The sequence below is a fragment of the Microtus oregoni genome, unplaced genomic scaffold, assembly GCF_018167655.1.
Source record: "Microtus oregoni isolate MIOR12 unplaced genomic scaffold, Mior012 000027F_ref0000203, whole genome shotgun sequence".
NCBI lineage: Eukaryota > Metazoa > Chordata > Mammalia > Rodentia > Cricetidae > Microtus > Microtus oregoni.
This window is the reverse complement of record NW_024543086.1, coordinates 32,515,290-32,535,908: the sequence shown is the minus strand read 5'-3', so window position 1 is coordinate 32,535,908 and position 20,619 is coordinate 32,515,290. Positions and strand designations below refer to the sequence as shown.

The window sequence follows — 20,619 nt, the reverse complement described above, 5'->3', positions numbered from 1 at the left end:
TTTACTTTGTTTAAAAATTGATAATGTTCTTTCTTGGTAGTGATTTTATTGAAGCATTTCTTTAAAGATAATAGTAGAATTCTACTTATTTTTAACATTGGTCTTTTCTATTTTTCCTGGATATCTTCTGATTCCCAGTTTATAGATTTTTGTCTATGAGAAATGGTAGGAAAAAGAAGCATAATTTGTTAATAGAAGACTTCTTCATACTCATTGAGATTTTATTAATTTTTGATTTATTTATGAATAATGGTTCCTGGGATACTTCCTATTGTACAAATCTAGTAGTACATAATGTGGGGTTTTTATTTATTTAATTATTTATTTTATTAAAAATTTCCACCTCCTCCCCGCCTCCCATTTCCCGCCCCCTCCCCTCCGCCCCCCTCTCCCTCCCTCTCCAGTCCAAAGAGCAATCAGGGTTCCCTGCCCTGTGGGAAGTCCAAGGTCCTCCCCCCTCCATCCAGGTCTAGGAAGGTGAACATCCAAACAGACTAGGCTCCCACAAAGCCAGTACATGCTGTAGGATCAAAACCCAGTGCCATTATCCTTGGCTTCTCAGCCAACCCTCATTGTCCGCCATGTTCAGAGAGTCCGCTTTTATCCCATGCTTTTTCATTCCCAGTCCAGAATAAAAAACAATATGTTCATAAAATCTTTTCTGTCAAGATTATAGATATATTGAGAATTCTGCTCTTTTGGATACTCATTAATTGGCTTTTATCAGTGATGTAGAGGGAATAAGTACTAACAGAAGTGAAATTAACTGGTCAACTATTGTAAAACACTATTGTGTTCAGATATTACAGGAAAAACAAAGGACCAACTAATGACTATAAATAAGTTTTCCAAGTAGCCAGAATTTCCACTTTAAATAACTTCTAAAAAATTTTGGACCCTCATTCCAGAGAGATCACACTATTACTTTATTAAACTCTGAGTATTAACTAAACATTTTCTCCAATGGAGTTATCAGGGATGTGGTAAAATTCAGGCAAATTGAGCAAAGCCAGTATTTTTTTTTTTTTGCTCCACTTCAAAAAAGTAAGCTTTGTTGAAGTATAAAAACTTCCTGTCACCTACACGCTGCTATTCTCCCTTTCACCCCATTTCCACCTATGGCTGCTTTACACTTTCTAGTTTCTGTGGTTACTCCATCTTGTATACCTACCTCTGAAGATTTGGACCTGGGGACTCGACGTGAGAGAGAACATGTGACATTTATCTTTCTGTGTGTGGGTTGCCTCCGTCAAATTCCATTCATTTACCTAAAAATTTCACGATTGCATTCTTCCTTACAGTTAAATAGTATTCCTTTATATAAATTGTACTGGATTTTTATTATCCACTCATCTGTTAACAGACATTTAGGCTGTTGCTGTTTCCTAGCTATTGTAAATAAGGCAGCAATGAACACTGGTGATCAAGTATCTGTTGTAGGCAGACTGCCCAGATCAGAAATAATCATAGAAACTGTATTAATTAAAGCACTACTTAGCCTATTAGCTTAAGTGTATTCCTATCTAGCTCTTATATCTTAAATTAACCCATTTCTATTAATCTGTATATCACAAATGTGGTTGTGGCCTACCAATAAAGTTCTGTTTGGCATCTGGCATCTGTCTCCTGTAACAGTTATATGGCCTCTCAATGACTCAGCTGACTCACTCCTCCTCTGTCTGCTTAGAATTTCCACCTTGCCCTACTCTGTGCTGCAATAGGCCCAAAGCAGCTTCTTAATTCAACAATGGTATTCACAGTCTAAGAGGGGAATCCCACATCACCTCTGCTTTTCTGTCAAAATAAAAGGACGGTTTTAACTTTAATATAGCAAGACTATATATAACAAAACACTTATTAAAGAAAAAAGATTATAGTTACAGTATTTATACCTACTTTATATTATGCTAAAACTGAGTAAAACTAAATATAACTATCTATTCTTTACTCCATAAAAAATTCCAGAAGGATATAATATTATCTAAGTAAACAGGAAGTACATTGTAAGCAACTTCTAAAACTCTAGAATTGACAGACACATCTCACTGCCTGGACAGTCACCCAAAGTTCTTTTGTAATATTGGGAAATCCATCTTCAGCCTACAGGACCATGGTATCTGGCAGACTTTTCCATGAAACAGGAAATTTCAAGATATTTTATGCCTTGTACTGGTAAAGTTCATAAATTGATTTCTTCTGTGTCCTGCAAAATGTATGGCAGATGATTCCATGAAGCAGGGACCCTGAAGGACTGTCTCACCTTTAGGCAAGTTCATCAGTCATTTTTCTACATACAGCATAACATCAAGCAGTCCAGGCAAGAGCAGTTTCTTGCCCAAATGTCTAACAAACTCTATAAGGAACCTCTTCGATGCCCATAATCCTCTTGAAGTAGATTGGCTCTGCCAGAAGCAGATGTTTCTCACTGCCATGAAAAGTCCTAAGTTCTTGAAACATTTTAAATGCTATATTCTCCTAGTCTTTGAAAGGTTTAAAGATTATCTATTGAAATAATATCTCTGTATATCTAAAATCCTAACTAACATGACTATAAGCTTGACTATTAAAAGTGACTATCTATTAACCTATATTCCTTGATTATATATTACATTTTTAAATGAGCTGCATGAACACAATACCTTAATCAAAAGCAGAAATATACATATAACAAAATTGTGCTTAAATTTGTATTAATAGACCAAAATCCATCCCAGTGAAAAGTATTTATCTCTATAACATATCTCCCTTTAAATGTAAACAAACATTTATAAGCAATATTTGGGAATTTGGACATAGTTCTCTCCAAAGTACTTCCTGCTTTTGGTTGGGCAAAATAATTTTGGAGTTTATGGAAACCTTTCAGGGGGTCTATATTCATCAAACCACATTAGTTTGGAAAGAATCCACAGGTTCTCATCCTCTGTGGAAACAAAAGAAGAACTTTTTTCCCAAACCAACATATCCTAGACTCAAATTTTGAAGTCAAGATATCTTTAGTATATAGGTTGGTTTAGCTTAGCAGCCCTCACAATGAAATGTCTCTGTACTTAGCTCATTCACAGTCAAAAATTCAAAGAAAACAAAATAATATACATAATCTAGACTCTGTGTATTTTCCATCTTTTTTATTTATTTTATTTTTTATTATTATTGAAAAAAATTTCTGCCTCCTCCCCGCCTCCCATTTCCCTTCCCCTCCCCCTGGTTCTCTCCCCATCCCTTTATTCCTTTCCCCCTCCCTTTCTAGTCTGAAGAGCAGTCAGGGTTCCCTGCCCTGTGGGAAGTCCAAGGTCCTCCCCCCTCCATCCAGGTCTAGGAAGGTGAACATCCAAACTGACTAGGCTCCCACAAAGCCAATTCATGCAGTAGGATCAAAACCCAGTGCCTTGGATACTCATCAGCCCTCGTTGTCTGCCATGTTCAGAGAGTCCAGTTTTATCCCATGCTTTTTCAGTCCCAGTCCAGCTGGCCTTGGTGAGCTCCCAATAGATCAGCCCCACCGTCTCAGTGGGTGGGTGCACCCCTCGTGGTCCTGACTTCCTTACTCATGTTCTCCCTCCTTCTGATCCTCATTTGGACCTTGGGAGCTCAGTCCAGTGCTCCCGTGTGGGTCTCTGTCTCTATCTCGATCCATCACCAGATGAAGGTTCTGTGGTGATATGCAAGATATTCATCAGTATGGCTATAGGATAGGGTCATTTCAGGTTCCCTCTCCTCAGCTGCCCAAGGAACTAACTGGGGACATCTCCCTGGACACCTGGGACTACCTCTTGAGTCAAGACCCTTGCCAACCCTAATATGGCTCCGACAATTAGATTATATACTTCCCTGCTCCCATATCCACCCTTCCTTTATCCCAACCATCTCATTCCCCCAAGTTCCCCCCATCCTCCCCTTCTCACTTTTCTCTCCCCAGCCCCTTACCCCCATCCCACCCCACCCACAAATTCTCAATTTTTGCCTGGCAATATTGTCTACTTCCAATATCCAGGAGGATAACTATATCTTTTTCTTTGGGTTCACCTTCTTATTTAGCTTCGCTAGGATCACAAATTATAGGCTCAATGTCCTTTATTTATGGCTAGAAACCAATTATGAGTGAGTACATCCCATGTTCATCTTTTTGGGTCTGGGTTACCTCACTCAGGATAGTGTTTTCTATTTCCATCCATTTGCAAGCAAAATTCAAGATGTCATTGTTTTTTTTATCTCTGAGTAGTACTCTAATATGTATATATTCCACACTTTATTCATCCATTCTTCCATTGAAGGGCATCTAGGTTGTTTCCAGGTTCTGGCTATCACAAATAATGCTGCTATGAACATAGTTGAACAAATGCTTTTATAATATAATAGGGCATCTCTTGGGTATATTCCCAAGAGTGGTATTGCTGGGTCTTGGGGTAGGTTGATTCCAAATTTCCTGAGAAACCACCATACTGCTTTCCAAAGTGGTTGCACAAGTTTTCATTCCCACCAGCAATGGATGAATGTACCCCTTACTCCACAACCTCTCCAGCAAAGGCTATCATTGGGGTTTTTGATTTTAGCCATTCTGACAGGTGTAGGATGGTATCTTAAATTTGTTTTGATTTGCATTTCCCTGATCGCTAAGGAAGTTGAGCGTGACCTTCAGTGTCTTTTGGCCATTTGAAATTCTTCTGTTGAGAATTCTCTGTTCAGTTCAGTGCCCCATTTTTTAATTGGGTTAATTAGTGTTTTAAAGTCTAGTTTCTTGAGTTCTTTATATATTTTGGAGATCAGACCTTTGTCTGTTATGGGGTTGGTGAAGATCTTCTCCCCGTCAGTGGGTTGCCTTTTTGTCTTAGTGACAGTGTCCTTTGCTTTACAGAAGCTTCTCAGTTTCAGGAGGTCCCATTTATTCAATGTTGCCCTTAATGTCTATGCTGCTGGGGTTATACGTAGGAAGTGGTCTCCTGTGCCCATATGTTGTAGAGTACACCCCACTTTCTCTTCTATCAGGTTCAGTGTGTTCACACTGATATTGAGGTTTTTGATCCATTTGGACTTGAGTTTTGTGCATGGTGATAGATATGAATCTATTTTCAGTCTTCTACAGGTTGACATCCAGTTTTGCCAGAACCATTTGTTGATGATGCTTTCTTCCATTGTATACTTTTTAGCTCCTTTATTGAAAATTAGATGTTCATATGATTGAGGGTTAAAATTCGGGTCTTCTATTCGATTCCATTGGTTGACTTCTCTGTTTTTATGCCAATACCAAGCTGTTTTCAATACTGTATCTTTGTAATAGAGTTTGAAGTCAGGGATGGTAATGCCTCCAAAAGTTCCTTTATTGTATAAGATTGTTTTGGCTATCTGGGGTTTTTTGTTTTTCTATATAAAGTTGATTATTGTTCTCTCAAGATCTGTGAAGAATTTTGATGGGACCTTGATGGGGATTGCATTGAACTATAAATTGCCTTAGGTAGAATTGCCATTTTTAGTATGTTGATCCTCCCAATCCAAAAGCAAGGCAGATCCTTCCGTTTTCTGGTATCCTCTTCAATTTCTTTCGTCAAAGACTTAAAGTTCTTGTCAAATAGATCTTTCGCTTCCTTGGTTAGTGTCATCCCAAGATATTTTATGCTATTTGTGGCTATCATGATGCTTCTCTGATTTCCCTCTATGCTTCCTTAACCTTTGTGTATAGGAGGGCCACTGATTTTTGGAGTTGATCTTGTATCCTGCCATGTTACTAAAGTGTTTATCAGCTCTAGGAGTTCTTTGGTGGAGTTTTTGGGGTCGCTTATGTATACTATCATATCATCTGCAAATAATGAAAGCTTAGCTTCTTCCTTTCCAATTCGAATCCCCTTAATCCTCTTATGTTGTCTTATTACTATTGCTAGAACTTCAAGCACTATATTGAAGAGGTATGGAGAGAGTGGACAGCCTTGTCGTGATCCTGATTTTAGTGGGATTGCTTTGAGTTTCTCTCCATTTAATTTGATGTTAGTTGTCAGCTTGTTGTAAATAGCTTTTATTATATTTAGGTATGACCCTTGTATCACTAATCTCTCCAAGACCTTTATCATAAAGGGGTGTTGAATTTTGTCAAATGCTTTTTCAGCATCTAATGAAATGATCATATGGTTTTTTTTCTTTCAGTTTATTTATATGATGATTACATTGATAGATTTTTGTATGTTGAACCAGCCCTGCATCTCTGGGATGAAGCCTACTTGGTCGTAATGGATAATTTTTCTAATGTGTTTTTGGATTTGGTTTGTCAGTATTTTATTGAGGATTTTTGCGTCAATGTTCATGAGTGAGATTCGCCTGTAATTCTCTTTCTTGGTTGAGTCTTTGTTTGGTTTTGGTATCAGGGTAACTGTAGCTTCATAAAAGGAATTTGGCAATGATTCTTCTGTTTCTATATTGTGAAAAACATTAAGGAGTATAGGTATTAGGTCTTCTTGGGAGTTCTGGTAGAATTCTGCATTGAAACCATCTGGACCTGGGCTTTTTTTGGTAGGGAGGTTTTTGATAACAGCTTCTAATTCTTCACGACTAACAGGTCTATTTAAATTGTTCACTTGGGGCCTGGAGGGATGGCTCAGCCGTTAAAGGCTAGGCTCACAACCAAAAATATAAATTGTTCACTTGGTCCTGGTTTAATTTTGGTATATTGTACTTATCTAAAAATGTCCATTTCTTTTACATTTTCCAGTTTTGTGGCATACAGGCTTTTGTAGTAAGATCTAATGAATCTCTGAATTTCCTCTGTGTCTGTGGTTATGTTCCCCTTTTCATTTCTGATCTTATTTATTTGCGTGTTCTCTCTCTGCTGTTTGATTAGTTTGGATAGGGGTTCATCAATCTTGTTGATTTTTTCCAAGAACCAACTTTTTGTTTCATTGATTCTTTGGATTGTTTCCTGTGCTTCTATTTTGTTGATTTCAGCCATCAGTTTGAGTATTTCCAGTCTTCTACTCCTCCTAGGTGAGTCTGCTTCTTTTTTTTCTAGAGCTTTCAGCTGTGTTGTTTAGTCTCTAATGTGTGCTTTCTCCGTTTTCTTTATGTGGGCACTTAGTGCTATGAACTTTCCTCTTAGGACTGCTTTCATAGTACCTCATAGGTTTGAGCATGTTGTGTCTTTATTTTCATTGAATTCAAGGAAGACTTTAATTTCTTTCTTTATTTCTTCCTTAATCCAGGTGTGGTTCAGTAGTTGACTGTTCAGTTTCCATGAATTTGTATGCTTTCTGGGGATAACATTGTTGTTGAATTCTAACTTTATCCATGGTGATCCAATAAGACAAAGGTGGTTACTAATATTTTTTTGTAACTGTGTAAGTTCACTTTGTTACCAAGTATGTGGTCAATTTTCAAGAAGGTTCCATGATCTGTGGAGAAGAAGGTATATTCTTTCCTATTTGGGTGGAATGTTCTATAGACGTCTATTAAGTCCTTTTGATTCATTACCTCCATTAATTCTCTTATTTCCTTGTTAGGTTTCTGTCTGATTGACCTGTCCATTGGTGAGAGAAGAGTGTTGAAGTCTCCTACTATTAGTGTGCGTGGTTTGATGACTGCCTTGAGTTTTAGTAATGTTTCTTTTACATTAGTGGGTGCTTTTATATTAGGGGCGTAGATATCCAGGATTGAGACTTCATCCTGATGAATTGTTCATGTTATGAGTAGAAAATGTCCCTCTCCATCTCTTCTGATTGATTTTAGTTTGAAGTCAACTTTGTTAGAAATTAGCATGGCCACACCTGCTTGTTTCTTAGGTCCATTTGCTTGATAAACCTTTTCCCAGCCCTTTACTCTGAGTAGATGTCTGTCTTTGTGGTTGAGCTGTGTTTCTTGTAAACAGCAGAATGTTGGATCCTGTTTTTGTATCCAATCTCTTAGCCTGTGCCTTTTTATAGGTGAGTTGAGTCCATTGATATTAATGACTAGTGGTTGTTAATTCTGGTTATTTTTTTTTGGTAGTAGAGTTTGCATATTTTCCTTCTTTGAGTTGTGCTGGTGAAGGGTCTCTAGATGTCTGAGTTATTGTGGGCATTGTTGGACTTCTTGGTTTGTGATTTTCCTTCTATTAATTTCTGTAAGGCTGGATTTGTGGCTATGTATTGTTTAACTTTGTTTTTATTTGGAAAATTTTGTTTTCTCCATTTATAGTGAATGAAAGCTTGGCTGGGTATAGTAGTCTGGGCTTGCATCCATGGTGTCTTAGTTCCTGCAGTACATCTATCCAGGACCTTCTGGCTTTCATGGTTTCCATAGAGAAGTCAGGTGTAAGTCTGATAGGTTTACCTTTATAAGTAACTTGACCTTTTTCCTTTGCAGCTCTTAATATTCTTTCTTTATTCTGTATGTTTTGTGTTTTGATTATTATATGGCGAGGGGATTTTTTTTTGATCCAGTCTATTTGGTGTTCTGTATGCTTCTTGAACCTTCATAGGAATATCTTTCTTTAGGTTGGGAAAGTTTTTTTTTTTTTTATAATTTTATTAAATATATTTTCTGCCCTGTTGAGCTGTACTTCTTCTCCTTCTTCTACCCCTATTATTCTTAGGTTTGGTCTTTTTATTGTGTCCCAGATTTCCTGAATGTTTTGTGATGAGAATTTGTTGGATTTGCTGTTTTCTTTGATCAGTGCGTTTATTTTCTCTATGATATCTTCAGTGTCTGGGATTCTTTCTTCTATCTCTTGTATTCTGTTTGTAATACTTGTGTCTGGAGTTCCTGTTTGTTTACCCAGATTTTCCATATTCAGTCTTCCCTCAGTTTGTGTTTTCTTCATTACCTCCATTTCATTCTTCAAGTCTTGAACCGTTTCCCTTACCTGTTTGATTGCTTTTTCTTGTTTCTCTTGTTTTTCTTGGGTATATTTGAGAGATTGATTCATTTATTCTACCTTTTTGTTTTTCATCTCTTTTTCTTTATTGCAGTTTTTCACCTCCTGTTTAAGGTCCTCTATTATTTTCATATAGTTCTGTTTAAAGTCAATTTTTTCTCTTTCTTCTGGAGTAGGGTGTTCAATTCTTGTTTCGGGATCCCTGGATTCTGGTGATGTCATCCTGCCTTTCATGTTGTTGGAGGAATTCTTGCATTGGCGCCTTCCCATCTCTTCCTACAAATGTATCCAGGAGAGGCCTGGTGTCTTGGTCCAGTCTTTGCTGTCACTGACTCTCTGGGTGGATCTCCTCAGTATAGGAGCAGGAACTGTTTTTGTCTGGTTGGAGTTCCTCAGCACTGAAACAGGGACACCTGGTAGTCCAAGGACTCTGCGGACAATAGGGCTAACCTGGGGAGCAGGGCAGGGTCGAGTAGAGCACAGGAGATTCTGCAGCACAAGCTGAAGGTGCCTGCACTCCCTTGCGGGGACCTTCAGGCCTCTCTGGCAGGCAGATACTCACCCCTCTGGGTGGGTACCCTTAGTGCAGGAGCAGGAAACTGTTCCTGAGTCAAGGACCTTGCAGACAACAGGGCAGGCTTGGGGGGGGGGGCGGCTGGGTCATGTGTAACACAGACACCCCTGCAGCAGGAGCTGGGGGAAGGGGGTTGTGCTCTCTTCCGGGACAGGCTGCCCCGGGATAGCACACACTCACCCATCCAGATGGAACTCCTCAGCACTGAAACAGGGATGCCTGGTAGCCCAAGGACACCACGGACAAAAGATCTTCCATCTTTACATGGCTTATTTTTCTTACTCTATTACTTTTTCTACAAGTTTAATATTTATTTTAATCTTTGCTCCTTTAACCTATGACTATGCAATCTTTTCTGTTATAACTGTCTATACTCTTTTTCCTCTCTCTCAAGCCTACATACCTTTAGCTAATGCTGTGATCCATTCAGAGGTATTTTTTTTCATCTTAATCTGTCTTTATTGCATATCTGTAATCCTGTGTGACCAGGACCACTTCTTAAAATCCTAAGTGGCATGACTAGGACTAAGGCTGCTTTGCTTTTTGGCTCTGTGCAGTTCAACATGGTGGAGGTCTTCAGCTCCAGCTCTGCAAGCCATGCTCACAGCCCCACTTTCAGGCACACAGCAGGTCCATGTTGCCATTAAGCAAGTTGTAGTATCAGATCACAAACCCCATTTGAATGCTCCACAGCCAGACCTCCCAAAAGAGTCAAAGCTCTATGTGCTGCCAAACCAGGAAGCCAGCTTCCTTGCCACTGTTGAGTCAGAAAGACCTCTCTTAAAGGAGCTGTAGTGCTCCTGCTCATGGCCAGCAAATAGAACCCATCCAAAAAAATGCCAGCTACCAAGAAGCTTTGCTTAACTGTTCTTTTGTGTCTAGAATTTCTTCTCAAGCTTTCTCAGGTTTTATGTGGATGTAATTAGCCCCATATTGGTATGCCAAGTTTATTTAGACAGAAAAGGGGAGGTGATTTGGGATTTGCTTCTGTATGCTGTGAATATCACTGATTAATAAAGAAGCTGCTTTGGGCCTATTATAGTGCAGAATAGGGCAAGGCAGGAATTCCAAGCAGATATAGGAGAGAATCAGGGAGAATCCGCATAGCCACAGGAGGAGAAAGACGTCCATGCACTGGTAATGATAACCCATGAGCCTCATGGTAAAATATAAAATAATAGAAATGGGTTAATTTAAGATGTAATAACTAATTAGAAATATGCTTAAGCTATTGGTCAAATAATATTGCAGTTAATATAGTTTCTGTGTTATTATTTTGGGTCTGATCAGCTGGGGAAATGAAAAAGCAGCCTCTGTCTACAATCTGTACGACGGCGAGTCCTCTGAGGGTATGCCAAAGAGTTGTATAGTTGGGTGGTACAATATGTTTTTAGAAATATTTTTGAGGATTTCCCATACTTATTTCCAGAATGACTTTACAAACATGCATTTCTACCAACATTGAATGAGGGTCTTCTTTCTGTACACCCTCATGAGAATTTGTTGTCCATTGTGTTGTTGATCATAGCTATTCTGACTGGAGTAAAATGATACCTTCAAGTTGTTTTATTTTGCATTTCCCTGTTTGCTCAGAATGATAAAAACTTTTTAGAGATTTTTAAAACCATATTTATTTCTTTTATTGAAAACTATGTTCAGATTCCTAACCTATTTTTTTAATTATATAGTTTATTTTGAATTGGATCATTTATTATTTCCTTGACTGCATATTTTTTGTTCTTTGTACCTTATAAATATTGATTCTCCTTCAGATGTTTACCTGGCAAAGATTCTTTCAGATTCTGTAGGTTTTCTCTTCATTCAGTCAATTATTTCCTTAGCTGTATAGAAGGGTTTTATTATTATTTTTTTTTTAGAAGGGTTTTATTTTTACAACGTACCACACTTGTCAATTCTCTCCTTAATTCCTTGGTAAATAAAGTCCTGTTCAGAAAATGCTTTTCTCTACCTATATCTTGTAGGGAAAACCCATGTTTTAGTGTTTTAGTGTTTCAGGTTTAAAATTGAGGTCTTTGATCCACTTGCATATATAGATCCTATAAAGAGATATAGGTCTAATTTTAGTCTCATGTATGTGGATATCCAGATTTCCAGACACCATTTGTTTAAAATGCTGTTTTTGCCTATTTGTCAGATACAAAAAGACTTACTTGGTTCTTGTATTTTGTTCAATTAGTATACATGTTTGCTCTTGTGGTGGTGCCATATTGGTTTTATTATTTTATATCTTGAAGTCTGAAATGGCAGTCCTTCCAGTATTATTCTTTTTTTTTTCTGTGATGATTTTTTTATGACAACTTATGCTGGAGAGGTTGTGGGGTAAAGGGAACACTCCTCTATTTCTGGTGGGAATGCAAGCTGTTACAGCCCCTTTGGATGTCAGTGTGGTGATTTCTCAGAAAATTAGGAAACAACCTTCCTCAAGACCCAATAATACCACTTTTGGGTATATACCCAAAGGATGCTCAATTGTGCCACAAAGACATGAGCAGCATTGTTTGTCATAGCCAGAAACTGGAAACAACCTAAATGCCCCTCAGCCGAAGAATGGATGAGGAAAATGTGGTTCATTTACACAATGCTTTGGGTTTTTCTCCATTTAGGACAACATGACTGTGGGTTTGTCATACACAGCCTTTATTATGTTGAGGAGCACTGTTACAGGAGTGGGTTGCTTGTTCGTCCAGGCCGCCCATTAGCTTACATCCAAGATAACAACACAGAAATTGTATTAATTAAAACACTGCTTGGCCAATTAGCTCTATTGGCTAACTCTTACATTAAATTAACCCATTTCATTAATCTGTATATTGCCACGTGGCAGTGGCTTACCAGGAAGAGGATCCACGGTGTTGACTCCTTCTCCACCTTCCTTCTCCCAGCATTCTGCCTAGCTTTCCCTGCCTACCTAAGTTCTGCCCTATCAAGGCCAAAGCAGTTTCTTTATTCGTTAACCAAAGAAAGCAACACACAAACAAAAGGACCTCCTACTCCAGAACACGACTTCCACGTCTACTTCTCCAGGACTTTTTATCATGAAGCATGTCAGATGTCAGTTTTTACATCTCTTGTCATAATCATATGCTTTTCTCAAGTTATTTGTTTGATTTACTGTACTTATTGACTTATGTTTATTGAATCAACACTGCATTTACAGGATTAAGCCAACTTTATCATGGAGAATGCTTTTGTAATATGTGTTTTTATTCAGTGTGCTAATATCTTACTGGGGATTTTTGTATCTATGTTTGTAAGGAGTTTCTGTCTATATTTTTGTTGTATCTTTACCTGCCTTGGATATTAGAAAAATACTGGCTTTAAAGAAAGAGTTTGGGAGTCCTCCTTTAGTTATTGTTGTTGTTTCTAGACAGGGTTTCTCTGTGTAACTGCCCCAACTGTCCTAGAACTTGCTCTTTAAACCACACTGGTCTTGAACTCACAGAGATCTTTCAGCCTCTGCTTCCCAAGAGGTGGTATGCACCAATACCACCTGGCTTTAATTTGTATTTTTAAGAAGAAAACCATTATTTTGTTGCTAGGACACTGAGGTATCTCCAAGTCTGATGATTTGCTGATAGAAGAGCAGACACTGGAATCCTTTTTAAAAGGCCAGCCTTCTCCATCCCCATCCATGATGCTTTAATTGGCTGTTCCCAAGCTCAGTGTTTCCTTAAAGCTGGAGTTGGAGCTTTCCATGTTAGATATGTTACTAAATATCCAACACAAGGTGTTTTATTCACATGTATTCTAGCTAGAAACATAAAAAAAGCAAAAGCACAAATATTTTAATTACTAGCATAGGACATTTTGGTATACATATTATGAGGAATATTATGTAAAATTTATACTTATAAAGAATTTTTTTTCTAAGTTCATAATACATGTTAGGAGGAATATGTGATTGATTTAATTTTCCTAACTTTTATAGGAACACGATTAAGGAAATAGCCTATTTCCTTGTATCATCAGTTGCCTTCAGGTATGTGAGGGTCTTGAAATGGAAGTAAATATTTTTGACATTTATGTTTAAAAAATTAATAAAAAGGGACCTGAAAAAAATAAGAGAGAACAAAATAAAAGAATTTTTGCATCAATGTGTTGCTAATTAGTTCATAGCATCCACATTTAATGTAATCTAATCTATCTTGCAAGTTTAGTTAAGACTAAGCAGTATGAAGTACAATGGAATAACCTCTGTTCAAATCTAAATAGTTACATATTGGTTTTTGTCTGATTATAAATGTAAAAATAGGAAAGAATACAATTTTAAATTCTGTAATTATAAGCTAAATGTTATATAAATGCTTTATACACCCCAAATTACTCAATTCCAGAAATACTTTAGTATTTAATTAGATTTATTTGACACATGATTACAAAGATTTATGCAATGTAATCATTTTCTTTAAAATTAATTTTGTATGTGTATGGTGTTCTTATTTGTACAGATGTGTGAGTATATACGTATGTGTATCCACATCTCAACATTGGGTATCTTCTTCAATGTCTTGTCATCTTATTGTTTTGTAAATAGGGTCTCTCATTATACATGTCGCTCACTTAGGCTATGCTGACTGGCCAATGATTTCCCAAGATTCTTCTGTCTCCACCTGCCTAGGAATGAGATTACAGGAGCTGCACTGCCCTGTACCCTACTTTTGCATAGATGCTGTGGATGGAACTGGGGAGTTCAAGCATGAGTGGCAGGTGTTTTACTACTGAACTATTTTGCCAACTCCCAAGTTAGCAATATTTTAATTGTATTGGTAGGTTTTAAAAAGCATACTTTAAAGTTGAGTTGATTCATCTTTGTAATTTAGGAAAATAATAATCTTATATGTTTTTTTGAGTCTATGTAAGAAAAAGTCTGGGACAATTAAGAGTTGAATTAATCATTCAATATTTATGAAATCGAATTCTTTCTCATGTATCTGTTCTGTGTGCAGGATCCATGTGTGAACCCGTGCATATGCAATCATGTATTTACGGGTGAAAGTGTGTTTTAAAGGGAATATGTTATTCATGCTTTCACTTCTTTTTGTTGCTAAAGTTAAACTTATTTGGACTAATGTGATTTCATTTATTATGAGAAATTTGTAAAACGTCATTATAAATTCTGAGCATTTACACTGAGAAGCTTATGACTTTAATTTAGATTTGTTGTTCTAGCTTAGAGTGCTCAACTGACATCCCTGCTGTAGGAAGTGTGGAGGGGCTTGGTGCAGATTTTAATCACTGCTTTTATTGTGTGAAAATTGAACATTTTCTTAAGACTCTAAAGCAGCACTGTTCTTTCTGTCACAGGACAGTTTAGCTCTAAAAAGGAATTTTGGGGGCATCTGAGCATTGGCTTTAATATTGTGTCACTATGGAGGCAGCACCTTCACTCTCTCTGTTTGTTTGTTTTAGAATATTTGAAATTATGCTGATCTTTCTGGACATATTTCTTGTGGCTATAGATCTACATCTTAATAAAAACATATTTTATATTCCTCTGGAATATAGTTCAGTTTCTTTCGCTATTGCTTTGTTTTTCCTTGTGGATGTTCTTCTTCGAGTATATATAGAAGGGTAAGTGTGATTTTACTTATTTTTTTGAAGCATAAAGCAAATTTTTGCAGTGATATAAGAAGTATCCTGTAAGAATTGTCATGTCAGCTCAACACATGGGTTCTCCGTCAAAGTGATTCTCCTCATAGGTTTGCTCCACAGAACAGCAATAAGTGATTCTCCTCATAGGTTTGCTCCACAGAACAGCAATAAGTGATTCTCCTCATAGGTTTGCTCCACAGAACAGCAATCAGCTCGAGTCTGTAGAGTCTGTAGAGCAGCTTCGTCAGCGCTGTCCTTGCACCTCTGCTCCACAACAATGCGCTGCAGACGATTTTCTCAATTGTGTCTCTACATTCACAAATAAAAGGAACATGCATGTTATTGTTTTAGTTAGGGTTTTTGTTGTTGTGAAGAGACACCATGACCACAGAAACTCTTATAAAGAAAATGTTTAATTAGGGCGGTTTACTGAGTTTCAGAGGTTCAGTTCATTATCATCATGTTGGTGAACATGGCAGCATGCAGGCAGACATGGTGCTGGCTATATCTTGGCTTGCAGGTAATAGGAAGTTGACTGAAACATTGGGAAATATCCCGAACATAGGAATTCTCAAAGCCTGCCCCCACAGTGACATACTTCCTTCAACAAGGTCATACCTACTCCTATAAAGCCATACCCCCTAATAGTGCCACTACCTATGAGATTATGGGAATCAAATTACATTTAAACTACCACATTTCAATCCCTGGCATCCATAAAATTGTAACAATTTCATAATGCAAAATTCATTTAGTCTAACTTACCATAGTCTGTCACAGTCTCCACAATGTTTAAAAGTCCAAAGTTCAAAGTCTCCTCTGAGATTCATTCACTCTCTTAACTGTAATCACTTATAAAATTAAAAATGATCACATACTTGCAGCAGGATATGCATAATGGCACAGGATATGCATTACCATTCCCAAATATAGGGAAGGTAGCATACTGAGGAAATGCTGGACCAAAGCAAGAAGGAAAGCAAGCAGGGAAAATTCCAGATTCTGCATCTTCATGTCTGATGTCAAAATGATCTTCAGATCCCCAACTCCATCCAGCTTTGTTGACTGCAGCACACTTTTTTCTCTTGGGCTGGTTCTACTCTCGGCAGATACCCCACAACTCTCGCATCTCCAACATCTTGGGATCTCCAGGGAAATCCAGGCTTCAACTTCATAGCTTCACAAAATGGCCTCTCTAGGCCTCCATTCAGTGACAACGCTGACACTCGCCTGGCCTCAATGGTTTTCATCGGGTGTGGCAGCACATATGTAACCCATTTCTTCTACCCTTAACTCTAAAGTTAGAACCACATGGTGGAAGCTGACAAGTTTTTCTGCTTGCTAGGCCTGGAACATGGCTTCCTCATTCAATTACATTTTTACCAGCTTTCTATTCTTCACTGCCTAAGATTGGCTGTCCTGAAACTGGATCTCTAGACCAGGCTAACCTGAAACTCAGAGATCAGCCAGCCTCTGCCTTCCCAGTGCTGAGAATAAAGGCTTGCCCCACCACTCCTGGCTCTAAACTTTTTTCTAGTTCCTTTTTACAAGTTGAAAATTCAGCTAGGTGAGATCTTGCCCTGAGGTCATCACTCTGTTTATTGCATTTCTTATCCATTTATCTTTTTTTAAAATAATTTATTTATTTTTATTTTATTTGTATTGGTGTTTTGCTTGCATGTATGTCTATCTGAGAGTGTCAGATCTTGGAGTTACAGACAGCTGTTAACTGCCATGTGGGTGGTAGGAATTGAACCTGGGTCCTCTGGAAGAGCAGTCAGCACTCTTAACCACAGAGCCATCTCTCCAGCCATTTATCTTGACTGTACTTTCTAATGGTCTTTCTCTCCTCAAAATTTACATTTTGTAAATTACCCTGATCAGTTTGCTCCTTTTAATTATAAAACTTTATTAGAGTTACCACAAATAACCACATAACAGTGTCTATACTAGGTTGAGATTTCTTTGGCCAAAGGAATTAATCCAAACCACTTCACTTTAGCATCAGACAAAGGCAAAAGTCAGCCACTTTCTTCAATGAAGTATCACAAGACCAGTCTCTAGGCCACATACTAACATTCTTCTCCTCTGAAACCTCTTGATCACCACAGTTCATCAAATCATGTTCAGAAACACTGTCTTCCATGAGAGTATGGTCTATTAAGCAGTGCTTAAAGCATTCCACTGCTTTCCTAACCCAAACTCCCAAACAAACATATTTCTCTAAACAAAACACGGTCAGTCCTATTCCAGCAGTATCCCAGTCCCTTGTATCAACTTCTCTCTTAGGGTTCATTGCTGTGAAGAGACACTATGACATCAGTAACTCTTATAAAAACAACATTTGATTTGGGTGGCTCAGTTTCAGCTTCAGATGTTCAGTCCACTATCATCATTGTTGGGAGCATGGCAGCATGCAGGCAGGTGTAGTACTGGCTGCGTCTTGGCTTGTAGGCAGCAGGAAGTCGACTGCAACGCTGGGCAGTTTCCTGAGGATAGAAAACCTCAAAACCTGCAACTACAGTGGCATGCTTCCTTCAACAAGGCTATACCCACTCCAACAAAACCACACTTCCTAATGGTGTCACTCCCTGAGGTTATAGGGGCCAAGCACATTCAAACTATGCTAGTAGTGTACAAATATTTACATTGATTGACTTGAATTCCAAATCAAATGTGATGACACACTAAAGAATAGTCACATGACTGGGCTGTGGTGCTGCATGCCTTTGATTCCAGCCCTCGGAAGGCAGAGACAGGCTCCAAAGCTACACAGAGAAACCCTCTCTCAAAACACAAAAACAGAACAAAAAGAATACATCACAAATAATTCAAATTTCAACATAAATAAAAATGTCAATTATATTACAGTGCAGAAGAGTTCAGAGACAAATTCTTTCCATCAACAAAATCGCAGTAAAACAGACCATGGTTTTCTAAGCCATACTTTGTGGTTATATTGCTCTGGGAGTCAGGGACTTGATTCTCTAGTTTCCTTTTATTCTCAGAGCATCTCAGAGTGCAATTTCTCTCCTTTCCTAAGAGGATTTTTATCCTCATGTTCTTTTTTGAGCTAAGTATAGTTCTCCACTGCTCAGTTTCCCAGAGTCTGAGAAAAAGGGCCCTCACTATTTTCATCAGTGATGTAGTCATTGCTAAGGTGTTTATGCTTCTGTAAATAATCCCTCACTAGTAGTCCTCTAAGGAACCCTATGGAACTCAGACCTCAAAACAGACACATAAACAAAAGTCATCTGAAAGGACAGAACCTCAATTCAGAAATGTCATCCATAAGAAGCATTTTCTCAACTAGTGATTGATGAGGTTCTGAGTTCTATAGGAGAGAAGGCTGAGCAAGCCACGGGGAGCAAGACAATAAGCAGCACCCCTCCATGACCTCTGCATCAGCTCCTGCATCCAGGTTCCTGCTCTGCTTGAATATTTGTCCTGTTTTCCTTTGGTGATAAACATCACTGTGGAAGTGTAAGTCAAATAAACCCTTCTTCCCCAACTTATGTTTTGGTCAAATATTTCATTGCAGCAATATAAACCATAACAAAGACAATTGAAAAACATCCATCTAAAAATAGATGCTATCTCAAAATTAGAAGAAATTTTCTCTAGAATACCAGTAATCACATATGAAGAAAGGAAGTCTGTTTTTGACCTGGACAAACTATATTTGTTCATTGAAACACCAGGATTCATACAAAGCCAGATCCTGAGTTTGAAATAATGAAATCCTCTCCTTATATAAGTTTCTTTTATACTTTCCCATTCCCAGTTTCTTTATACTCCTTATTCAGCTTCATCTGCTCACCAGCAATGCATATTGTCTGTACTCTACCTACAAAGGAGAAGGAAGTTCTTGCCTCTTGCTCAGTGGTTTACTTCTGTCTCTTATCAATTATGAATTGCTATCTTGGCACTTTAGATAGATAGATGACACATATATTGATAGATACATAGATAGATGATAGATAGATAGATAGATAGATAGATAATAAACAGATGATAGAGACGTGATAGATGAGAGGGGGGATAGATGCTTTACCACTTGAAAACTCTATACTGATGTATGTTTCCACTACTTCAGTAGTTTTGATAATGCATTTTGAACAGATTAAGACAGGACTCTTTTTATTTTGGTGAATTAGCAAGTTTATTGCAGTTACATACAGAAGCATGAACAGCTTGGCCACCTCTACCCCATCATAGGTGGTAACTCTCAAAATTTATTGGCCAGTCTCAGCTCCAGCCAGCCTACACACCCAGAAGACACTTGTTCTTGGAACATAATTATATGCAGGTGACAGAGTGGGGACCAGGAGCCAGTAAGTGGTTAGAATCCCAGGACTACTGATAGGGCTGAAGATAGAATTCCTCATGGAGATGAGTCAGATAACTTTCCCATCTTTCTGCCCCAGGAGACAACATTACTTTTCTGACTTACTGAACACCCTAGACGCCGTCGTTATTGGTGTGACCCTGCTCATCGCCATCGCCATCATGTTTTACGAGAAGAAGTTTCTTAGAGATGTCCCAATGTATGAAACATATTGTTTACCTCTCAAAACTACTACTTTTATGTTTTTTGAGTTGTTTGCTTCCTTTGATTTGTTGCATTTCCCATGGTTTTATTTACTATTTTGACTGAACTCTCTCTTGACTGTTCCAGATAAGTCGTCTACAAATAAGTGTTCATATAAATTTCCATGTACTTTGAAATTAAAACATGTTGGTATTTAGGGGTCTGTTGAGGATATACACACCAACAATCTTTAACTGAATAAAAAATACAAAGGGGAAAAACTAGACTTGACTCCTCTTATATCAACTTTAACTTCAGAACGTAATATAATTTCATAAATTCCCATTTTTGCTTCAATAACAAATACCTTAGATATAAAGTATTGCAGTCCGGGGATTTACCTGTAACCAAGAGATTATTTAACATGTATATAATTTGAGTGACTCCAGTTAATATCTCTAAAGTATAACAAGCATAGCAAGAAACCAGGAGGTAATGTGGGCAACCACAGACAGGAAGTTTTACAGGGCAGTTGTACTAGGAATGAGACGACTCTGGCAAAGTCTGAATTGATAGGGTCTATCAGGAGGGTTCTCTTCTTTCCCTTCCCTCATTCTCTCCCACTTACCCCCTCTTTTTTACTGTGGCAATGTAGAACAGAAAGATATGTGTGTCTAAAGATCACAGGGGCAGTTTTATTCATTTGTTAAATAACTGGTTTCTTTCTGTACCCCAACATCCTAGGACTTCAATCTAGGATTCAACTAAATGTGTTGTATATTGGAAGTAACCTGAGCAACCAACCTCTCAGTTGACACGTTAAAGTCAATGAATTAGGGGCTCTAGAACCTGTTACCCTATGCTTTATTTTTTATCGTTTTTAAAAACACTTATTCATTTTTATCTTATTTGTTTGGGTGTTTTGCATGCATGTATATATATGCACCATACATCATCAGTGCCTGCAGAGACCAGAGAAGAGAACTTGATCCCCTGGAACTGGAATTGCAGATGGTTGTGAGCTGTCATCTGGGTGCTGGGAACTAGACCCATGTCCTCTACAAGAGCAAG

At 38.0% G+C, this 20,619-nt stretch overlaps 1 protein-coding gene across 1 annotated transcript in view; it reads left to right on the top strand.

The window, feature by feature from the left end:
* The window catches only part of LOC121463651 (phosphatidylinositol 3,4,5-trisphosphate 3-phosphatase TPTE2-like), a 79,480-nt gene that overhangs the window by 14,041 nt on the left and 44,820 nt on the right, over window positions 1–20,619 (top strand). The window contains exons 4-6 of the mRNA XM_041675964.1: window positions 13,354–13,404; window positions 14,835–14,996; window positions 19,445–19,564. Of these exons, the coding sequence (XP_041531898.1) occupies window positions 13,354–13,404; window positions 14,835–14,996; window positions 19,445–19,564 (333 nt within the window). The remainder of the gene's footprint in view (window positions 1–13,353; window positions 13,405–14,834; window positions 14,997–19,444; window positions 19,565–20,619) is intronic.